At 36.8% G+C, this 22,514-nt stretch overlaps 1 protein-coding gene and 2 pseudogenes across 2 annotated transcripts; 1 reads left to right on the top strand and 2 right to left on the bottom strand.

Annotated features, from left to right (window-relative positions):
• Positions 1–731: 731 nt before the first annotated feature.
• On the top strand, positions 732–7,649 carry LOC145585022 (beta-glucuronosyltransferase GlcAT14C-like). The gene is made up of 4 exons (XM_081641786.1): positions 732–1,760; positions 3,223–3,298; positions 3,384–3,499; positions 6,963–7,649. Exons 1-4 carry the CDS (start codon positions 1,229–1,231, stop codon positions 7,475–7,477), a joined length of 1,239 nt encoding a protein of 412 aa, XP_081497912.1. The 5' UTR covers positions 732–1,228; the 3' UTR covers positions 7,478–7,649.
• A 1,475-nt stretch (positions 7,650–9,124) lies between these two features.
• LOC145586306 (adenylate kinase 1, chloroplastic-like) lies at positions 9,125–16,698 on the bottom strand (annotated as a pseudogene). Its single transcript, XR_014100893.1, has 4 exons — positions 16,250–16,698; positions 11,125–11,269; positions 10,159–10,430; positions 9,125–9,499 (listed from the first exon to the last, which is right to left on the bottom strand). The product of XR_014100893.1 is annotated as an adenylate kinase 1, chloroplastic-like (transcript).
• Positions 16,699–16,813: 115 nt separating this feature from the next.
• On the bottom strand, positions 16,814–17,214 carry LOC145583984 (putative mitochondrial protein AtMg00860 pseudogene; annotated as a pseudogene).
• Between the last annotated feature and the right edge of the window lie 5,300 nt (positions 17,215–22,514).

Genomic DNA, 22,514 nt, shown 5'->3' with positions numbered 1-22,514 from the left:
GATTTATTTGAATAGGTTTTTTAGGATATATAAGTTGGATTTTGTAAGATTAAAAGGTGGAAATATTTTAGATAGATTTTTTTAAAGATAAATAGTTAGTTTAGAGTGTTATTCAATAAAAAGTTAGTTTAGAGTTTCACGAATTTTTTAAATTAAAATTCTTGATTTAGATAAAGTTGTACGATCAGTCAGCACTCGACAATGATACTTGACATTCTAACTTTTCAATAAATATCTTATAAATTTGTTATTAACATGAGTACCATTGACATTAAAATTACAACTCATCCTACAAATATCATCCAATAACAAGAAAATATGAGTAACTTCAAATTAATTTTCTCAAATTGCTTTTACCATGCAACTTGCGTCTCTTTCTAAAACTACAATAGATAGACTATGCTCTTTCCCAAACCACCCACAACTTTGTGAGTTATGGTATATTTTTTTTCTACAAATATGATTACCAAATGATTATTAATCCATGAGTAGCAAATTCGAATAACATAACTATTTTTCTAATATTAGTGTATAATTCTATAATACAAATTGTGCTCTTACAAAAATCAATTGTATCCAGCGTCAAAATATTTTAAATAAAAAGGGATATACAGGTAAAATGTTTGTATCAATAATGTGTTTAAAAATTTGGCATACAGGTACAATGTTTATTCCGTATCTTATTAAACAAAACTAGTTACCTATAAGGCTATACCCCACCAAAACCTTATCTTTGACCACACAACAACACCTCACTCCTTCACTGCTACCCTGCTCCAATTCAAACACCAACCCGCAAAACCCACAGTCCAACGACCAATTCACCGCATCCACCAACCATCACCAGGCGCAACTGCATCTGTAGCCCTCACTCCCCTTTTCCATCAATATTGCAGCACGCCACCTGTCACCACCAACCTTGAACCCTCGTTCTCACTTTTCCAGCCGCGCAACCGACTCCACCAATCACAGCTACAACCCACAATCAACACCCAACCAGCACAAGACAACCACCGTCTGTCGCCGATTCAACCATCTTTGACCACCCACGAAACAGCAGCCCACAAAGAATCGACAACAATCGCAGCACCTAATCGCCAACAATCGCAGTGATTTACGCCCAATTAATCAGTTGGCACAGAGCGGGCGATTCGATTCCTGGAAGCGGGCGCTCCAATTTCGATCTCCTTATGAAACCATACATTCTTTAAATCCCAAAAACTTGAACATGAAACGTCCACACATCTACCACACCATCACAACCAATAAAAAATGGCGAATCTCAATCTTCTTCCTCTCCATTTTCTCTCTCTTACTCATCTCTTCTCTTGCTCTTCTCCGACGCAAATCATCGTCAACTGCCCCTTCTCATTCATCACAGTCAAGAGATTTCACTGAATCAAGGCTTCCACAAATCCCGAGGTTCGCTTACTTGATATCAGCGACCAGAGGCGAAGCTCCGCAAGTCAAGCGATTGCTTCAAGCCTTGTATCATCCCAGAAATTACTACTTAATTCACTTTGATCTCGATGCTTCGGAGGATGAAAGGGTTGAGATTGCTAAGTTTGCGAAATCAGAACCAGTGGTGCGGCAGTATAGGAATGTTTTTGTTGTTGGAAAGGCGGACTTGATCACTTCAAAGGGTCCAACTGCTTCAGCTTCAATGCTTCATGGTGTTGCTATTTTGTTGAGGCAGGCCGAAGATTGGGATTGGTTTATTAATCTTAATGCTTGGGATTATCCTCTTTTTCCACAGGATGGTAAATTTTTTTATTTTTTTATTTTTTTTTTTATGTGGAGCATTTAGTTGCAGTGTTTGATTCAGAAGCTATTTAATTATTCTATATTGTTTGGGAAAAGTAATGTCATGTAGGACCTAATCTGTTGAAATTAATTCCACCTGATTTAGGCGGCGAAGGGTTAATAAGATAAATTCAAGAAAACTAAGTTCGATAAGAGTTAATAAGGGCACTGAATTTCAGTTTACATCTATAACAAGTTTTGGTAAGTTTTGATGGGTGAAAATCAGGTAAATATAACCCATCCCTAAATCAATTATGAACTTAAAAGTGTTTATGCTCTAGAATTGCATTTTTGAATGAGCATGTGTTATTAATGATGACTTGTTTTGTTTACAAAAAGAATTTTCAAAAATAAATTGAGGTTCAATGGATGTTGGTAAGATGTGTGTATTGGTAGATAATGCTATGTGGACTTACATGGAAACAGGAAGCGGGAGTGCAGGGGGGGGGGGGGGGGGGTGGGGGGAATCGAAATTGCATAAGTTGTTAGTTCAGCATGGCAATACTAACTCTTGATGATTGTACTTTATACTGACTGTTGAGAAAGCATCTTGTTAATTGTTAGGGTACTATGCATCAAATCTTGAAAACAGTAAGAGGGATATAGGAAACATTGTAATTCAACTTACTTGATTTAAAAAGTTGTTTATTTGAGTAGGATGGAGAGAGTAAATTACCCATGTCACAAATCTTCAACTGTATATATAGTAATAATTTCATAGAGTTGCACCAATGACCCTATTCATTGTTAGCCATCACTTGATGTATGGATAATTAGTGTAAAAATTTCTGTAAGCAAATTATATGACCTAAAGAGTAAATACTGAATGATTGAATGTAATGTTGGTTATAGATATTTGAAGGTCTTTGAGAAAAAAAAATTGAATAAAAAGTTCATCAACCTAAACAGTAAATTATTCAGATATGAATATGCAGCTCAAACATACTATAGCCGTATTGACTCAACTTTGATACGAAGTATTGATCTTACTACCGTAGCACAGATGACACACTAACAAGCAATAGTTTTATCTCTTATACTTGTCATATTCGTTATTGATTATCAGGTTATTGACAAGCTTTTGGTCCTTGAGAATTTTTTGGAATGGTTTTCGGTGGTACTTCTCTTTCAAGTATACTCTACTGTCCAAATTTTAGTTTCTTTCCTATTAGGCTAATTTAGTTTATTTCAAAATTGAGGGAAGAAATAGGAGAAATAAAGTAGAGAGACACTGATAAGAAGAGGAGGAAGTGGCTGAATAGCTCCTATTGATATTCAAGACTTTTAGGGCACAAATATTGAAGTGCTTCTAGCGTTTCATCTTTGTATGATGCATTCTAATTCTTCTTATTTATTTATGTATATTTTATTTTCCCCCTTTTATATAAAGCTAATTTCAAGTGTTGTCTTTTTACGCAGATCTTCTGCACATCTTCTCTTACTTGCCTAGAGACTTGAACTTTCTTGAGCACACGAGTGATATTGGTTGGAAAGAGTGAGTATTCTTCTAGCCTCTATTTCATGTCTTTATTAATTCGGAATTATCAGTAAGAATATTAACAGACGTCCTCTGTATGCAGACATCAAAGAGCACGACCTATCATCATTGATCCTGGCTTGTATCATGTAAAAAAATCGGGAGTTTTTTGGGCAAAAGAAAAAAGGTCTATGCCTTCTTCGTTTAAATTGTTCACAGGTAAGGCTATACAACCCCACCCCCCCCCCCCCCCCCCACACCCCTCCCCCTCTTTTCTATTGTTTTATCTTACATGTCATGTCTTGACCTAACTATTAGTGTTGTATCCTGAAACTTAAAATATGTGTTTTAGCCTTTGCGTGTGTGCATTTTCGATGCCTATGTGCTTGTGTATTTGTGTAATTGTACTTGTATGCATGTTTGTGTATGTGTGCTGTCCTTACACCTTAATATTTGAGCTGAAAATTAGGCATTTGTTCTTTTCAAGCCTTCTTTTTGTCAATATAAACTATCCCCTTTTTAACTGGTTTTGTCTTGACGGTTTATTAGAATCACAAAACCTGTTTTTATTTTCTGGTGGTTATCATAAACTTTCAAGATCATTTAATTAATAGCTTCTTATGTTTTTATTTATTGAAAAATGTTATGGACCGACTTTCTGGGATTATAATCTGATTTAATAATGCAAGTAAATAAAGATTAATGCTTGGATTTTGATTGATAATGGTTGAAAAGTTACAAAAGATAGGATAATAGCTTAAGGCTATCAATCTTCAAAAGTGAGTTTAGCTCACCACTTTTCATCCAATTTTTGCCTACCCTCTTCCTTCTCTCTTCTTTCTATTTATACTAAGGCTACAACTACTAACCTAATAATTCTAGAATTCCCATATTGCCCAGACTACATTTGATACTACTAACATACTAAACTGCCCATAATACCCTCCCCTAAGTTAGTTCATTGCAAAAAAGTTATGTAATATATTCATCATGGGCTCATTTCCTTGTTCCTTTATTTGGTTTTGAAATAATTTGGGTTCGGCTAACATGAATCGTTATAAGAAACTGTTTGAAAAGGAACAAGAGCATAATAAGATAATCAATTGAATAAAAATTTGAAAAAAAAGGAAAGGAAAAGGAAACGGGAAAGGTGTGTAATTGACAAGGGAGAATGATGTCAACTCCAGCACTAGCGAAGTGGCTAGTAAGAGGTTGATCCTCGAGGAAAGGGAAGTCTTTTGCAAATGATTAAAGACAAAGCTATTTCGAAATCGAGTTTGAGAAATTTGAACTAAACTAAATCAAGTAGCAACAAGCAAGAACGAAATTCATTCAATAAAAGACACTAGGGATTCGAGATCCACATGTAATCATGGTCAATCAAGCAAAGTGTGGGAAACAAGTGATCTAAGCATAGCAAAGACTAGTAGTAAGAGCAGTTAGGAGCATTCAATCAATCATCCTCTTATTATCTAACTTAGATCCCTCTAAGGCAAGGCAATAAGAAGAAACATGATCAAATTCTCAACCAATTATGATGAACACAACATCAATTCCCATGCCAATTGAATTCAATCATGCAAGCATGCTTAACATCAAGGGCGGCCAACCCAATCAATATAAGCACAAAGCAAATCTTATCTAATCACTTTGATTACCATAAAAAGTCACTCAAATTTCCCAAATTAAGCTCACGTTGATCAATCAAACATGTTTGAGCCTAATCCCTAGAAAAGAATCTACTAAATTCTACAACTAACTTAACCAAAATCATTATCAACATTGAATTGAATTAGAGGATTGAATCAACTAAATGTAGCAATGAAAATCACCTAACAAGATCATCAGATAACAAAATTAAATGCTAAAAATAAAGGAAAGTAACCCACTTGGGCGCGCTCTCGATTAACATTTGCGCCCCCGTGAAATGCTGGTTACAGAAACGCAAATGAAGGAATGCGCACCCCTGCTCGGATAGCTTAAGATGCCATGGCCCGAGGGGACCATTTTGCCAAAAACAAGAACTCAACCCTTGAACCTAGGGCAAATTGATAAATCATGCCCTAGGTTGTTGTGGTCTTGCCTGGGTACTTTGCTTTGCCTCCAACATTTCCTTGCTCTTGCTCTAGCTTCCCAAACTTACTCACATTGGCTTTCAAAGCTAATATTAAGCTTCCTCCTTTATCCTTGCATCTCAAGAAAGCTCGACACAGCTACAAACAAGGTAAGCAAATAGGAAAGCAAGAATAACAAAGAATTGCGTAAAAGGAATAAGGAAACTATTTCAAACACACATTTCTCTAAATTATCACACATTCACATAAAACAAGCATTATTGCCTAAAAACACAATAAAATAAGCTAGAAATTACCAAAAACTAAAGAAAAATACTACCCTAGGAGTGTCATTAGCGTGAGAAATAGAAATAGTATACAAATCAAATTTAAGAGAGGTTTACAATAGTTATAAGGGGATACCATCTCATTAACATTCAATGCACATGAGTCGCGTGATAAGGAATCATCCCTTAACATTCACAACATATATGGTAAGAGTATTTGTAGGGTTGGAAAGCGATTCAATTAAACCATTACCGTTACCAAATGTTTGGTTAGAAGGCTTGGATAACTATTGCCGTTACCTAAGGGCAATGATTTCCACCTATTTGTTACCGCTCTATAGCTAAGGTAACAATCACACTTACCCTTACTCTTCTCAAACAAAAATAAAGAGATTTGGGTTTAAGTGATTACTTTCCATGTTTAAACTACACAAATAAAAAGGTAACTATGAAAAGATTTTTTCCTTCTCCTTATTTAATTCCTTTCTACTCACTCCATTTCCAATATTCATACCAAGCACCCCCTCAATGCAGATTAAATTCATTTTCTTAGGAAACGCCAAGATTTGCTTAGTTGTATGTAGGAATTTCTAATTCCTATGGGAATTGCCACTTGGGGGCTAGATGCCTATAGGTGACTTTTTCCATCAAGCTTTGTCAAAGAATAAAAATATCGTTGAATACAAGTATTTTTAACAACTTTATGACAGATTTTGGGGTTTATTTTGTTTACAGTCATTACAGGCAACATCCACGTCAGTTGCACGGTTGCGCCCTCATTCTTTATGCTTTTTTTAATTAGTTGACTAGCTCAACTCTGACACTTAATGTTCATTATATTTATAGTTGTTTGTTACTAGTCTTACTACTTGGTACCATTGGCTTAGAGATCAAATAAAATACCTTAAATTAAAATGAACATGCTATAAGTTGTTGTACATGCCTTTTGAAATATCACACACATCACTTGCTAAGAAAAAAGTAATAGTGTAACAGAATGATGGGTTGGTTGCATAAGACATTATGTGTGTTGCCTTAATTGAGTTTTAATTTTGCTATAGTCATACTATGTCAATTTTACTATCCACATGCTCTTCTTTGTTATTATTTCTAGCAGAATCGAACTCAAAAGCAACTTACAATCCAAAAACTTCGCTTTAGCGACTCACATTATTTTTTTCTTGCCAATTGATGTATTTGTTGTCTTTTCTAATAAACTACTTTACTAAGTGAAACAACTTAGGGGTCATACTCTGCCTTCAGCCTGTTATAATATGCATTCCTACCATATGTTTACGCATTGGCCCTATAATATTCTGATGCTTTGGTTTTCATTGACAGGATCTGAGTGGGTGGTGCTGACTAAATCGTTTGTTGAATTTTGTATATGGGGATGGGATAATGTTCCTAGGACACTACTCATGTATTACACAAATTTTTTATCCTCTTCTGAGGGCTACTTTCACACTGTGGTCTGTAACCATAAAAATTATCAGAATACTACTGTAAACCATGACCTTCGGTATATGAAGTGGGACAACCCTCCGAATCAGCAACCTGTCAACTTGACCCAAGAGCATTTCGATGATATGGTACAGAGTGGTGCTCCTTTTGCACATAGATTTTCTATGAATGACCCCGTTCTTAAGCAGATTGATCGGGAACTTTTAAGGAGAACGGATGGCTACTTTGCCCCCGGGGGATGGTGCCTGGGAAATTATGTTCCTGAAAAGGATCCATGTGCTCGTTTTGGGAATTCAGATGCTATAAAACCTAGTATAAATTCCAGAAGGCTTGAGAAGCTTGTTCTTCAGCTCCTTGATTCAGAAAAGTTTAGGTCTAAACAATGCAGGTAGCTGTCATATTATGATGCCTTGTTAGTCGATTATTGTCATTGACAACTTAAAATCATAATATCCAAATATCTGCGGAGTAGTTGACTAGTTGGCATGTGTCTCTCTTAAAATTGTGCATAATGTGAATCATCAATGAATATTTAACATAATATATGCTCTTATTTTTGTAAAAGATTAAGTATAGATATACGTCAGTTTGTATTATCAATTTTAGCATAATGTGTTCATTGCAAAATATTGGGTTAACTCTAATAACATTAAGGGTGCGTTATATTCACTTGATTTTCAATTATTTGAACTTAACTGAACTTATATGGACTTATCTAACTTAATTTAGTTATAATTTGAATCTGATAACCCTTATTTGAGATAATCCTTATTTTTTTATGAATTGAACTTATTTTTTATGAATTGAACTTATTTAAATATATCTTAATATAACTAAATTTATTAGACATGAAATAAGTGAAAATAAAGTGAATAGAATAGACATTAATAATAATTGAGTAACATGTATTATACTAACAAGAGTAACCCTTGTATTACTAACTTATAATAATTTTTTTTTTAGGATTTTTTAGAAAATAACACCACAAAATTATCACACATTTGATTATAACATCATAAAATTTAAAAATTTTATTATAACACCACAAAAAAAACCAAAAAAATGGGTTTGATCACCACTTACTAACGCCATCCAAAAAAACCGTTAGTGGGCCCTTACGCTATACACATGTCAGTTATCTATTGAATGAAAAAAATGAAAATGAAAATTACAAATAATGAAAAATCCTAAAATCCTAACCCAGCCACCACAATCACCATGGACGTCGGTTCCCCTTGCCCTCAACGTTGCTGCTGGCTCCCCTAGCCAACTACCCTTGACTGACGAAACCATCAAGCCGACCACCTGAACGATGCACCACCCTAACCCTAAAATACTGTTCCCAACCTCAACCCAATTCGATTCGGTTTCTGGGTACGGGTTTGGATTCAGGTGATGTTCAGGTGAGGGTGAGAGTAGGGTGGTTTTCGGGTTGGGGTTTAGACGATGGCTGTGGGTAAGGGAGAGAAGTTCGGTGACTATGGTGGTGATGCAGCTGAGGTAGGTGGTGGCGGCGTGGTGTTGGTAGGAGTTTAGCGGAGTGGAGTGGTTTTCAGGTTTGGTGGTAGGACTTCGACGGCTAGGGGTAATTTTCGAGGAGTGGGAAGGCAACATTCAGCGACGTGGGGTGGTTTCGCTGATTTTGGTGGGGGAGAGGGGTGGCGGCAATCTAGGTTAAGGTGTCCACGGCTGAGGTAAGGTGACGCTGGTGGTAGGGCTAGCTGGGTTAGGGGATAGGTTTTTTTAAATTTTTTCTTTCTTTTTATTAATTTAATTTATTAAACCAAATAGGCTATTGACAAGTGTTAATTTTTTGGTTTTTATGTAGTGTTATAATAAAAGTTTTTTCCTTTTTTATGGTGTAATAATCGAATTTGGGGTTTTTTTCGTGGTGTTATTTTCTAAAAAATCTTTTTTCTATTTTTTTTTTTTTGCGTGTCTGGTGGGAAGCAAGAGCTTATTTGTAGCATTTCAATAAACTTTTGTCTATGAAAACATGGGCGAAACATTCACATGACGTTAATTTTACATACCCAGTCCTGCAACAACGGACCTGAAGAAAAAATGATTGGCTAAAAAATGATTGGCTATGTAACAATGCTTGTCTAACTCTTTCACCTTTAAGGTACAAGAACTTGCCAGGCATCCGCCGTGATCACATTGCACGTATGAGTTACTTATTGCAACTAATAAGTTCCTGTAACCACTAACAAAATTGTTTGGCATGCTTCAAGAACATGCAAAAAATAACTTTCAGGGTAGGGAAAAAATCATGCTGCGGCAGAGAGCTTTTCTTCATGCTCATCAAGATTAAGAGCTTCCAGCAACTTAGGCCAGGATTCTGGGATGCCCCCTGGGAGGTCAAATTCCATTAATTTGCCACGATTGCGATAAAACTCTTCTAGTGGCTGACTCTGCAATCATGTTTCAAATGCTATTATGTCAGGTAGGTAAAATTTATCAAATTCAAAGAGGATGACAAAAAAGGTACATAAGAGAGAAAAAGATGTCCTCGGGAGAAAAGGAAGGCAAATGCTATAAAATATCATGTCCTATTGAGAAATCCTATTTGAGGCCAAGGCGGTTATAATTAATCCCTAGATTCATATTTTTTCTAATTCCCTAATCCCCCATTCATTCTTTCTATAAAACAAGTTTGAGTAACAAGCATGAAATCCTTTCTGCTATGATAAACCAGCTTGATCATCCCAGACTTCAGTTCATTTAGGAAACTACTAGACCAACTCGCCATTGGAAGATGAAGTATTAGACAAGGATCTTTACATGAGAAAGTTTTGCTCTTGGCAGTAAATTAAAGGCGGCCAGATTCTTCAAAAATTTAAATAATTTGAAAGGATAAGAAGCACTCTTTAACTATTCTTTGACAATTCTGCTCACAAAAGAGAAAACAAAGAAAAAGTAAATAACAAAAGCATGCTAATCAGAAAGAAGGAGAAAAAAAAAATGACTTGCTCCCTCAGTTTTTGCTAGATAACTCTTCATATAATCATATATGATGAAACTATCAGTAGAAACCTTAAGAAATTCAACAAACTATGATTGTAGTAATTACATTTTCACTGTATACAAGAAGCCGTTCTTTCACAACTGCTTCAGTATCATCAGCTCGGGTGATCAGTTTGGAAGCACACTGCGAAGGGGGCATCAGTGGAGCCATACTTATGTCAGGCATTCCATTCTCACCCTTGATATTAATAGAGGCGACGTTGAAGTTTTTACCACACTGGCCACAGATCCTTCTACCAAGGCATTTCTCAATTAGAGCTTGCTCAAGTAATCTCAAATTAACCACCAAATCTATATCAGTTACTCCTTCCAATAATTCTTGAAATCAGAACCAAGGTGTGAGCAAACACCAAGGGAAAAAACAAAAATAATAATACATGATACTCATTCTAATATGCAAAACAAAGAGGCATCAAACAAATTTCCACTACAAAAGTAGAATAAGGTCACTTGAGAATAAAAATTTAAGAAAATTAGATCATGTACAAGGCTAATACAATATGCTACAAGGAGATACAAATACAATAATACAGCTACTCTATAATACTAGAACCATTTACGGTATTGCATACCGAAAAAAAATTAAACTTTTTAGTGGTTTACAATCTTTACCTCTCAAGAAGTGGATCGTGAATAAAGTTAGTACAATATGCTACAAGGAGATACAGATACAACTACACAGCTACACTATAATACAAGAGCCAATGAAGGTATTGCAACCCAAAAAAAAAATCTAACTTTTAGAGTGGTTTACATCTCAAGAAAATACATCATAGAATTTAAAAATATATCGAAATTTAAAAACTTACGCAATGAAGTAGGATGTTTTGTTTAAACTCAAGAGAGCAACAAAAATCTGATAACATGTGAGGAACAGAAATAAATAAATAAATATAGCATTTGTAAGAAATAAAGCCTGGCATGTTCACTCAAATAGGAAACAAATTAACCCACATGTTTATATCTGATACAATATTGTATAAAAAGGTTCGCTCCAACAATAAAAAGAAACTTACTGCTTGTCTAATAGTACGTGGAAATCCGTCAAGAATGAAACTTGATTCACCTCTTGCTTCTCCAGTCTCAAGCCTCTTTGATAACAGAGAAATTATTATTTCATAGGATACTAGTTTACTTTGGTTGACAATTTCAGCAAGCTGGAAGTCAGAATGAACAAAAGATAAATGTCAGGAAGACGAAAAGCCTAAGCCTTTTTTTGTTGGGGGGTTATATGTATTCATTAATAGTCAATTGTTGTTTGACTTTAATAGAATAAGGTTTAAATAAATATTTGATGGGGGATGGGAGATGTAGCTAAGTGATGCTAACTCTTCAAAGCAGGTGATTAATTTAACAAACCAATTTTTATTGTGTAATTGTAACATATCAAATTACAGAATTACATCTAAAGAAACTATCTTGAAATAGCAGAGAGTAGTACACCCTTGATCTGAAATAAAGCATCTAACTATTCCTTTAAACAAACTATTCCTTTAAAACAAATCATATGGTTTTTGGTTTCAGACTTATAAGCCTATAATGGCAGGCAATGTTGCACGGGTACGCCAACCTCCTGCCGTTTCCCGTACCAGGGACGGGTACGGCCTGGATACGTCCCCAAGGCGTACCCTTGAAAAGTGGTACAGGAAGAAAATTTGGGGACGACTAGGAGCAACTTCAGAAACGTTTCGGGGACGGAATACCTCCTTTTCTGACGTCTCCCATAGAGCCCACCCACTTTTTTTTTAAAAAAAACCAATTCTACTTGCCCAATTTTGATCTTTGGAAACCCTAAAAATTGAAGAAGCCACCTACAATTTTTACCACCTGCAGCAATAGCGGTGGACTAATCTCCCAGGCAGCCATTAGTGAACCTTCAAAAGAGGAGAAGTGTTTTTTTTTTTTTACAAAAAACAAAATTATTTAACTATCTAACATTTCAATTGGTAAACAAATAATGGGACAAAGTACTATACTAGTAAAATTATAAAATAAAGAATTGGAAATAGGAAAGCAGTATCACGTGGGTAAAGTAGCTGTAATTGTAATTAAAAAAAGGTGAATTAGCTGTAATTCTGTAATTTTTTTTTTGTCTTACTTGTCTACTGTATTACTCTGACTCATATTCAGTAGAATTTAGGAGTATTTTTCTTTTAAAAAACATTGTATGGATTTGTTTTTTATACACATCTTATGAATTTTAATTTTCTGATTTTTTTTTGCCGTACCTGTTTTTTGGAAATTTCATTTTGCTGTTTTCTGTCCCCGTACTCGTACCCGTTTTTGTACCCGTATCTGTTTCTGTGCAAGCTTGATGGCAGGTACATAAAAAGTCAAACCTGATATAAAGTGTTAGGTTGAGAAAGTGGATTCTTCAAACCTTCACCACCACCCTTTTTACCCTTTTTATATTCCATCTCCTCTCAATTTCCCTCTGCTTACAACATCTGAAGAAGTTGTTGGATTTAGTGGCATATATTCTCCTCCTCCTCCTCCTCTCCCTCCCCCTTAATCCCTTTGTCCATGGTCTCCCCTCTATTATGGAGAAAATGGGCATGGTACGCGCAACTTTTTCAAATTTACCATATGCCCCTCAATTTTACAAAAACACATAACATACCCTTAATGGACAATGGACATTAATTTTGTTAGCTATAGCCCTTAATCAACACATATTTCTCTAACTATCCCCACAAACCCCTAATTAAACTGCTAGAGATGTTCCTAAACCTCCAATGGTGATCACTTATGCATGTAAGAAGCATGGCAAGGGCAGTAAAATCAACTACTGATGCAAGGGCGAGGGAGTCATTAATATTAATAATTTTGTTAAGAGGAGTTTGTTATAGAGAGAGAAGAATATGTTAGCAAGTTGTTAGCAGGCTAAGTGTAATCATGCTAAAATATTATTAAGCTTTTGCTTAGTTTGAGAGCTCCTTTCCACTCAAATGAAAGGGTTTATTGAGAAGATTATACTCATCAATAAATACAACTACCCCCCTCTTTTCTCTATTTGCTGTATTGTAGCCAAAATCTGCTTCCAGGTGACCTGAGTCCTAGCATAAACCACTAATCCCTCCCCTAATCTTTCTCCTTCCCTTTGCTCCCATCTCTCTCCATGACCACCACCACCATGCCAATCACATACGCGCAGAATCGCCACTACTGTTATCAATCGCCATCTCCCTCTGTTGTCGAAAGAGAAACACGACAAAAACAAGCTTACAATTCTCGAATTCTCTTCAATTTCACCACTTCAAATGTTACTTCTCTCCCGCTCAATTGCAATTTCTCCGATTATCTTCTATGCTTTTGGATCACCATGACTGCCACCATGATGCCGCCACTTCTCGCTGTGAATTGGCTAGACTATGTCAAGTAACAACCAACCAAACACGATGTCGATTTCATAAATAAAAACACCAAAATCATATATCTTCTCCCAAAAATTTCTCTATGCATTGCTTGTTCATCCTCCATGTTGTATTCCTTTCAATGGCGCCACCACCAACCTTATCCTTCCCCATTCCATTGTGCAATTGTTATCCTTCCCCAATGCATTATGCAATTGTTACAGGTGTTGTCATTGATGAATTGATAGAGACTTTGAAGGGAAATTTGAGAAATTAAGGCTTTGGCTATGTAGATTTGGGGATTAGCTGATAAGATGTTCCTACCATGGTCGTTTTTAGCAGGAAGAAAGATAAAGTGGGGTTGAATGGAGAGAGAGGGAGAGGGGGAAATGGAACATAGGGTAAGGAGTAAGGAGGGAAAGATGAAAGAAGCCATGGAAACTGTTAGAATTTTTGAAATGGTGGCATCCTTGATTGATAAACTCTATTATAGGGTTTTTCAGGGTAAGATATAAATTGAATTTTGATTTAACATTTCAAGATTTATGTTTGAAACTTTGAATTAATTTAAAGGTTTTGTAAAATCATTTTTTATTTCTAATTGGCAGAGTTTGGATTCAAATTTGGTTCATGTCAACCGACCCCAATTTTGGGATTAAGGCTTTGATTGATTGATTGAATGAATGAATTGACAGAGTTTGGATGTTAAAGGAGAGAGGAAATTGGAGTTATGGCGTTATGCAAAAGTGGATGTGATTGATGGGGGAATATTAGAGAAAGATCTCACTTGACTAAATTTTATCGTAACTATAAATCACAAAATCTAGTCAAAGTGTAATTTGTGAATAGTGTAAACATCAAATGGTGTCAACTAAAAACAAACGGAGGAAATACTAAGTAAAAATAATTTCAGTTAAGTAAAAATAAGTTTAATTCAGTAAAAGTAATTTCATTTTAGTTAAAATAAGTTCAGAAAATTCAGTAACTTTAAAGAAGAAATATAGTAAAAATCAGTAAAAATAATTTCAGTTCAGCGAAAAAAAATTTCACTTCAGGAAAAATAATTTAAATTCAGCATAAATAATTTCAACTCAGTAAAAATAATTTCAATTCAACAAAAATAAGGTGAAGTGAACGGGGCCTTAATATGGCCGATGGAGTGACGCTCATTAGTCAATAAAGGTACTTTGAAGCATTTGTGAAAAACTAAGGGGTATATGTTGAACTTTGAAAAATTAGAGGGTATCAAATTATTTTACTCAACAAATATAAAAATGGATTATTAAATATAGAGAAAATCCCTTTTTATCTTAAGCCTTAAATTAGAGGAGATATCACCTCTTGTTTCACATAAATAATTTTTTGAATTTCCATATAATCATATTTCATTGCTTTTAGCTATTAACCCCAGAAGTTGATATTTGAAATCATCTTTCCCCTATGAATTATGTAGGCATGCAAACCCATTACATATAAATTAAATATAAAATGATCATATGGTTAAAGAGAGCATATGGGAAGGAATGAATATATATATAGAGAGAGAGACAAGGTATGGAAAACCCCCAAATCTTTACCACCACCATTAACACCTTGCACAATTGAAACACTGATATTTGACCTTAAACTACAAAATTTGAGTTTTACACAATTAAAAGTTCTTTAATTGTTTACATATGTAGATCTCTCTCTTCCCATCATCCAATCTTCCTCTTTCTCGGGGTATGTGGTTGAATTTTGGTGGGGTGCGGTTGTTATAAATTGGGAGGTATTTGTTAGGTGGTGGGTTGTGAATTATTAGGGAAGATGGATGGGTTCCCGTTGGTGGTAGCATTGTGTTGATGGTGGAGTGATAGGGTGGGTTTTGGGTTGGTTGAGGTGGTTAAACGGGCAGGTGAAGTCGGGGATGGAGTGACTAGTTGGGCAGCAATGTGGTTTGGCTGCGAGGTGTCTAGAGTTTTGCAAACCTGCAGGGTAGAAGGGTGGGGTCGATGATGGGGTGACAACAGGGTGGTTGGTAGCTTGGTTTGAGTTAGAGGCGAGGAGGCTAGGGTACGGTTGGGTTGGCCAGTGGGCAGTCAGGTGGTATTGTTGGTCTTGGCGGTGGTCAATGTCGAATGAGCCATTACATTAGAATGAAACCCTTGGGCGGTGGGAATTATTGTAGAAAGGAGTGGAGGAAACATTAAGGCAAAGGAAATAGGAAAATTAAAATGACCTGAAAAACTGGATTCCCAAATCTTGTGAGAAAAAAATGACCCAAACAATGATGCAAAGCTTGTATGCAATCAAGTAACTCCCTTTGCTCCAAGCAAATCAGTCACATTACCCTTTTCGTATATCCCAAATAGGTAGATTGTTAATAATCAATCAAAAAATAAAATGCAATTTCTGTATTTTCACAATCATTTGCGAATGATTCTTTGCTAATGAAAACAGTTAAACTGATTAAACGACTTTAAATTGTACAAAAATTACAGACTAACAGCCAAAATTCTATTTCTGTACAAGGGTATAGTTAAAATTCCACACTAATTCCGAAAACCCATGAAAACTACCTATGAATTTACTATTTTTTTTTATTAACATGAACCCTAATCCTACATGGCTACAATATCAAATCGATTCGGTTAGCACAGCATAGCATCAATTCCATCCAACAATGCACGAAAAACACAAATTTACAACCCAAAAAATAAAAAAATGTTTCAATATCACATTGATTTCGAGATTGAATATCAAATCAGTTAGAATGAAAGATAAATTAAGGGAGAAAAAGTGGACCTGATGAGAAAGAGGGCCATTAGAAGAGAGCTCATGTCGGACGAGGTCACCGGTGGCGATATGAGGGACGCCGAGGAGACTAAAAAGGCGACTAGCATAGGTGCCTTTTCCGACGCCAGGACAACCCAAGAAAACCCACTACACGTTTCTGGAGCTCATATCTGACCCAGATGACGGAGAAGCTAAGGCGGAGGCAGAAGCGGAGGTCGTTATCATGGCCTTCCAAATAGAGGGGAAGGTGGATGACCTTGAGTGGTTGAGAAGGCGAGTAATGGCGGCCATTGTTGAGGTGAGTGATAGAGAATGAAGGTGAGAATGGTGGGAAGAGAAAAGGGTAATGCCATTGCAGGTCTGCTTTTTTTGGAATTGTTAAGGAAGTTTTGGGATCCATGTACTTGGGGTTGAAGAATATTCTTTGGTTAACGATCTTAGATTTTTTTTTTTTTTTTTTTTTTTTTAAATTTTTTTTTTTTTGGTCCAGCAATTCCTTATCATATACTAACAGCTTTTGCCACTATGGCCCTAAAGCTCTGCTGATAAAAGCTAAAGGATGGTCATCTTGCATCAACACTGCCCAATTCCAGTTTTAGAAGCATCAGTTTCCAAGACAAATTGCTTGTCAAAATCTGGGATTGCTAACACTGGAGCTGTAACCATAGCAGTTTTTAAAGACTCAAAAGCAAATCGAGCTTGCTCATTCAATTAAAGCCATTTTTCTTCAACTGATCTGTCAATGGCTTACATAAAAGAGCATATCCCTTAACAAATTTCCTGTAGTAGCCTGTTAAGCCCAAGAAACTTCTTAGCTCCTTGATATTTGAGGGCACTGGCCAGCTACTAATTGTAGCAATCTTCTTGGGATCAGTTTTTACACCATTTTTAGTGATGAAATGGCCTAAATATTCAACTCTTGATGTGGCAAAAATGCACTTACTCTCCTTGGCAAACATATTATTCTGCTTCATCAACTCAAAAACTTGAGCTAAGTGCTGCCAATGGTCCTGCAAAGACTTGTTGTACACCAATATATCATCAAAGAAGACCAATACACACTTCTAAAGAAGTGGTCTGAATATAAAATTCATCCATCCCTGAAAAGAAGCAGGAGCATTAATCAAACCAAAAGGCATAACTAAGAATTCATAGTAGCCTATATGAGTTTTAAATGCTGTTTTAAAGACATCTTCAGCTCTAACCCTCATCTGGTGATACCCTGCCCTTAGATCCAGCTTACTAAATACAAAAGCTCCAGCCAATTCATCAATTAACTCATCAATGACTGGGATGGGCAATTTGTTCTTCACTGTCCTGTTGTTCAGCTTTCTATAGTCAACACAAAGCCTCCAAGTGCCATCTTTTTTCCCCACTAAGACCACTAGTAAGGCAAAAGGACTTAAGCTATTTTGTATAATTCCCTTATCTAACATCTCCTATACAAGCTGCTCAATTATATCCCTTTGTTCAAAGGATACCTGTAAGGTCTAATGTTAATTGGTGTACTTTCAGACTTTAAGGGAATTGAGTGATAAAAAACTCCCCTCTCAGGAGGTAAGTCTTTAGGCTCCTCAAAAATAACCTGATACTGCTCTTTTAAAGCTGAGAACTCAGAAAATGTCAAAATGCTTGAGTTGTCCTGCTCCATCTGCATTATCATACTTTCTCCATCTAAAACCCGCATCAAGCAAAGCTGAACACCATAATCTAGCACCTTCCCTGTAGGCCTCCCCTTTATCACAACCAGCTTCCTAGATGGCATCCCTTTAAGAATGAAATGCTCATTATTCAAATCAAACTCCATTCTTAACTTCTGAAAATCCCAATGAATAGGACCTAAAAGTCCAACCATTGAATACCCAAAACCATGTCACAACTGCCCAAAGGGATTAACAAAACATCAACATCAAACTCATGACCCTGCATTTCCCAAGTAAATCCAATACACATTTGTTGACATGGAATGTGATTCCCATCTGCTACTGACACAGTCTGAAAAGGAATTTGGCTTAACTTACAGCCTAACTTTGTTGCAACATTCACATCAACAAAGTTATGGGTACTGCCAGAATCTATCAATATATGTAAATCCTTTCCTTGCACCCTACCCTTTACTCTCATGGTTATGTGCTGGAATGTGCTTATAGTGTTTTGTGGGGCTGGGTTTGTGGAAGAAGAATGGGTTTTAGATTGAGGGGTTGGCAATAAAGGAGGTAAAGTATTGGATTTGAAGGTTTTAGGTGTGAAAGGGAATTTGGGTTGCTTAAAATGCACTAAAGTAGAAGAAAGAGTTTCTTCTTACAGCCAGGCATATTCAACTGCCTAAGCAATGATAGGAATGGTGTTTTTCGAACAAGTGTATTATTCCGATAGAGGGTTCAAAATTATTAGAAAGCTAATTATTCAGTGAGGTAAAGTGATCGGAATGCCTAGTTGGAGGCCGCTTCCGATCAGTAATATTAATGTATAATTAATATTACAGCTTAATCTTGACTGAACCCTTCGGGTCACACCCAAGCAACTAATGATCCGTCACGACAAATTAATCCGAACGGAATTAATGAGTCCCTCGAGTATTATGAACATTGACGTCAAATATCGAGCTAGGAGCGTCGCAAGTCGAGTCGAATTAAAAAAAAAGATGAGACGGTAAAAATAAATTAATCAACAATTACCAAAATACCCCTGCATCGAAATGCCCCGAGCAAACCGAGTGCTAGGGGCAAGTGGTGCTACCATGGCAGCTAGCATGCGCTCCGCACCAAGCCGAGCCTGCTAGCAGTGCTGGCTGGTGCGTGGCGCACCATGCTAGCACGCTAATGCTAGCTAGCTCGCTGTCGGGCGCGCGCACAGCTAGCAAGCTAACAAGGCTAGCGAGCTAGCAGCATGGTAGCGTGCTAGCACTGCTAGCAATATGTGCGCAAGAAGCCTCGGCCAGCAGCCCGCAAGCGTGCAAGGCGTGATGGGCCGAGGCAGCAGCAATAGCCTGCACTGCTGGCGTCCAGCAGCAAGCCCAGCCAAAGGCACCAAGGGCTAGCAAGGCAGCCTTGTTGCCCAGGGCAAGGCCCGCCAGCTGGTTGGAGCCGAGAGAATAAGGGAAGGCGGTTTGGGAAGTTTGGGGATCAAGGTTTGGTCCCCCCTTCCTTGTGGTCCTCACCTACCTTCTCCCTCCTTGTTGCCAATTGTTGATTAATTATTGCTTTGTTATTTTTCTTTTGTTTTGAATTAAAAATAAAATGAAAAATGATTTTTACCAACTCTCCCACATTGATGGGAGAGTAGAATGTTTTGTGAGAATTCTCTATAAATACCCATGTATTGGGATTTGAGAATTCCACTTGAGTTGGAACTCAAAAAGGCATCTCCATAAAAGTGAGAAAACCTTTAAGTTCACATAAAACTCGAGTAGTTGTTTTGGTCCAAACTCGGCTAAAGTCCGAGTAAGAGACCGTTCGGGTTGTTGTTGCGGGTGGACTACCGTTAGAGGTCTACGCGCTTGTGGGACTCGGCTTTCGAAGTAAGAGCTCATTAGAGCCAGCGAAGCACGCATCAAGGGTAATATTGTTTTTTCACTTTATCTTGTTAATTATGTCTTTTAGTTATATTAATTGTGAGCGGGTCTTGGGATCGGGTTTTATTCAGCGGAAAGTCGGACTTTTCGAAACCCAACAGCGATATCGGAGCCTTGCTCATTTATTTTTGTAACTAAAATTTTCAAGGTGTTTAAAATGGATTTAATTTCTGGCTGTTGTTGCTAATTAGATTAGTAGCTTGATTTTATTAATTTTCCTCTCGTTTTATTTAGAATTTTGGCTCCCAAACCCAGATTTTCACCTAAGACCAGTGAATTTTGGGTGGAATCGATGTTCTGGAAACATTCTAATTCTTTCAGGGTTGCGAAAAAGCCAAATTCAACCCAGAAATGCCTGTTTTGAGGGATTTTTTTGTTTTGACGAAATTTTTTAAATCTTTTAAACCTTGAATCTTAATGGCATATTAATTGTGATTATGTGTTTGGTTCTTTCCTTTATGCTTCTGCAACTTTAGACCACTTTTGAGCATCATTGAATTTTAATTAATCTTCATATTGGAAGATGTAATTTTTCAATGATTCAAAAGTTAAAGTTGGAAGTTTTCATTGAATATTTATGTTCATTATTCAAACTCCCTTTAATTTTGTCAAAATCTCATGATTAATTTATGTAAGTTAAATTAATAGTGAGAGTAGCCCTTCATTTTATTACATCAAGTTGAATCAAATTTTATTTAAAGAATAGTTCTTGGATTACTTTGGTTTGTGCACTTGAATGAATTTTATTTATTTTAATTTTCATTTTACTCAAAATATTGATTCTAAAATTAATTTAGAATTGATAATAATTGTCACACAAAATCGGGAAATTTTTTGCTGGGGCACAAGCACTCAACTCGAGGCTTAAGAGCCCCAAGCAAGCACTCGGCCAGCCAGACTGCTTGCGCAGCCCACATGAGCTTGCCGAGGCTGCTGGGCGCCTCGAATGTGTGTGCGTGCGTGGTGCGCGCATGGGCAGCAGCATGGTGCGGCAGATGGTGCATGCTGTGCGTGCTATGCGTGCTATGCGTGCTATGCGTGCTGTGCGTGCGCTATGTGAGCGAGAGAGTAGATGTGCGCAGCCTTACGGCGCGAAGGGCAGGCAACCAAGTGTGTGCTGCCTCACACCTTGCAACCCGCAACAAACGCTGCTAGGTTGCCCACGGGAGCACCTAACAGTGTTGCGTTGGTGTGGTGTGGGCGTACGCACTACGCCGCATTGCCCGAGCTGCTAGGCATCCGCGACTAGTAATGGCGCGTGCCTAGTTAGTCTAGGTAGGCGTGCCACTTGCGTGCGGTCGGCTTTGTAAATTTTGCGTTTTTTCTGTTTTAATTATTTTATTTATGTTTATTTAATTTAATTAATTTTTGAGTGGCACTTGCAAATTTTTAATTTGGCCAAAATTTGGGTTTACCGGCTTAATTAAGTTGGATGCGGAATTTAGTGGGAGCTTCATTATTTGAGCTATTTTAATTGCGCTAAATCACATAATCGGTTAACAACTTTGACTAGTTTTACTTAGGCGCGTTAATCGAATTAACCACGTAAGTTAGTTACTAGTTTACGCGTGTTGATGCATTGTTACTTGTTTTTCGTTGTAAAATGCATGGGCCATTCACATATAGTGAATGGATGAATGGAATGTATATTGTCTCACAGGTTTTAAGAAATGGCAACTAGTGGGGCCCGATTAGGATAGAAAATACGGACTGCGTTCTGTCATGTATTTTTGTAAATCTAAATACGGTCTGTGAACCGTTGCATATTTTTGTACCTTAATATTTAGATCAGTCCTAATCGTAAATACTAGTAGTTGCATTATTTTGGTTATGTCTTGAAGACGGAGTTTCTTGGAAGACAAAGCCATGAAGTTGCAAATCAAGACCCTTGAATACACGAAGACTCAAGGGGTCATGCTAGTTGCCAAATGCATCGTTTACTTATCTTTTTTCGATATATATTTATGCTTATATATGTGAATGATATAGATGCATGTTTAGGATTTCGAATGTTGCGATGAGTTCACTTAAATCAACCAACATAGAAACCCTAGTGTAGGGAATAATTTCAAGCATCCCACACTTGAGCCCCACTGTGATCATACACTTAAGCATGGTGGCGTCCAAAGGGAAGGAAGCTAGAGCAAAAGAGTCGCCAACAAGTTTTAGGAACTTGTAAACCGTTCATAGGGTGAAGGTTACACCCCTTCACGACCCAAGAGATCGCTAACTCCATAGTGGTCCTGAACCATGACTGGATATTCGGGGATGAAGGTACAAATCCAACCTAAAAGAGATTGAACCTGCCCTAAAAATAGGCCTCTACTTTATTTTTCTCATACTCATGTGCGCTTTCTGACTAACATACAATCAATATATTAACCCTAAACCTGTTTAATCTATGTTGGTTGAATATTAATGCATAAACAAAACTATTATTGGCGATTACTTGAATTAAATCATATTAGCCTAAATAAAATCATCAATTATCTTATTAAGCGTGATTTCAAGTACAGATTCCCTTTAAACCTGCAAGATAGGGCGTGATCAAGCAATAATAATAATATCAAGCAACATAATAATATTAACAACAAATCATCATCATCATAATCTCAATCTCATCAAAGCATAATAATATTATTAGCAAGATCCTAGGCATGATACTAACAAGATTAATAACAGATCCTAGCTTGTCACTAA

This window comes from Chenopodium album, chromosome 16 (assembly GCF_948465745.1).
Source record: "Chenopodium album chromosome 16, dcCheAlbu1.1, whole genome shotgun sequence".
NCBI lineage: Eukaryota > Viridiplantae > Streptophyta > Magnoliopsida > Caryophyllales > Amaranthaceae > Chenopodium > Chenopodium album.
Note: the sequence above shows the minus strand (reverse complement) of the source record. Positions and strands in the feature narration are given on the sequence as shown.

What these genes read in the sequence shown, in the direction of transcription:
- LOC145585022 (XM_081641786.1), top strand. Translation starts at nt 1,229, where the DNA reads ATGAAACGTCCACACATCTACCACACCATCACAACCAATAAAAAATGG. An exon ending in TCCTCTTTTTCCACAGGATG is followed by an intron (nt 1,761 to 3,222) that starts GTAAATTTTTTT and finishes CTTTTTACGCAG; the next exon opens with ATCTTCTGCACATCTTCTCT. An exon ending in AGTGATATTGGTTGGAAAGA is followed by an intron (nt 3,299 to 3,383) that starts GTGAGTATTCTT and finishes CTCTGTATGCAG; the next exon opens with ACATCAAAGAGCACGACCTA.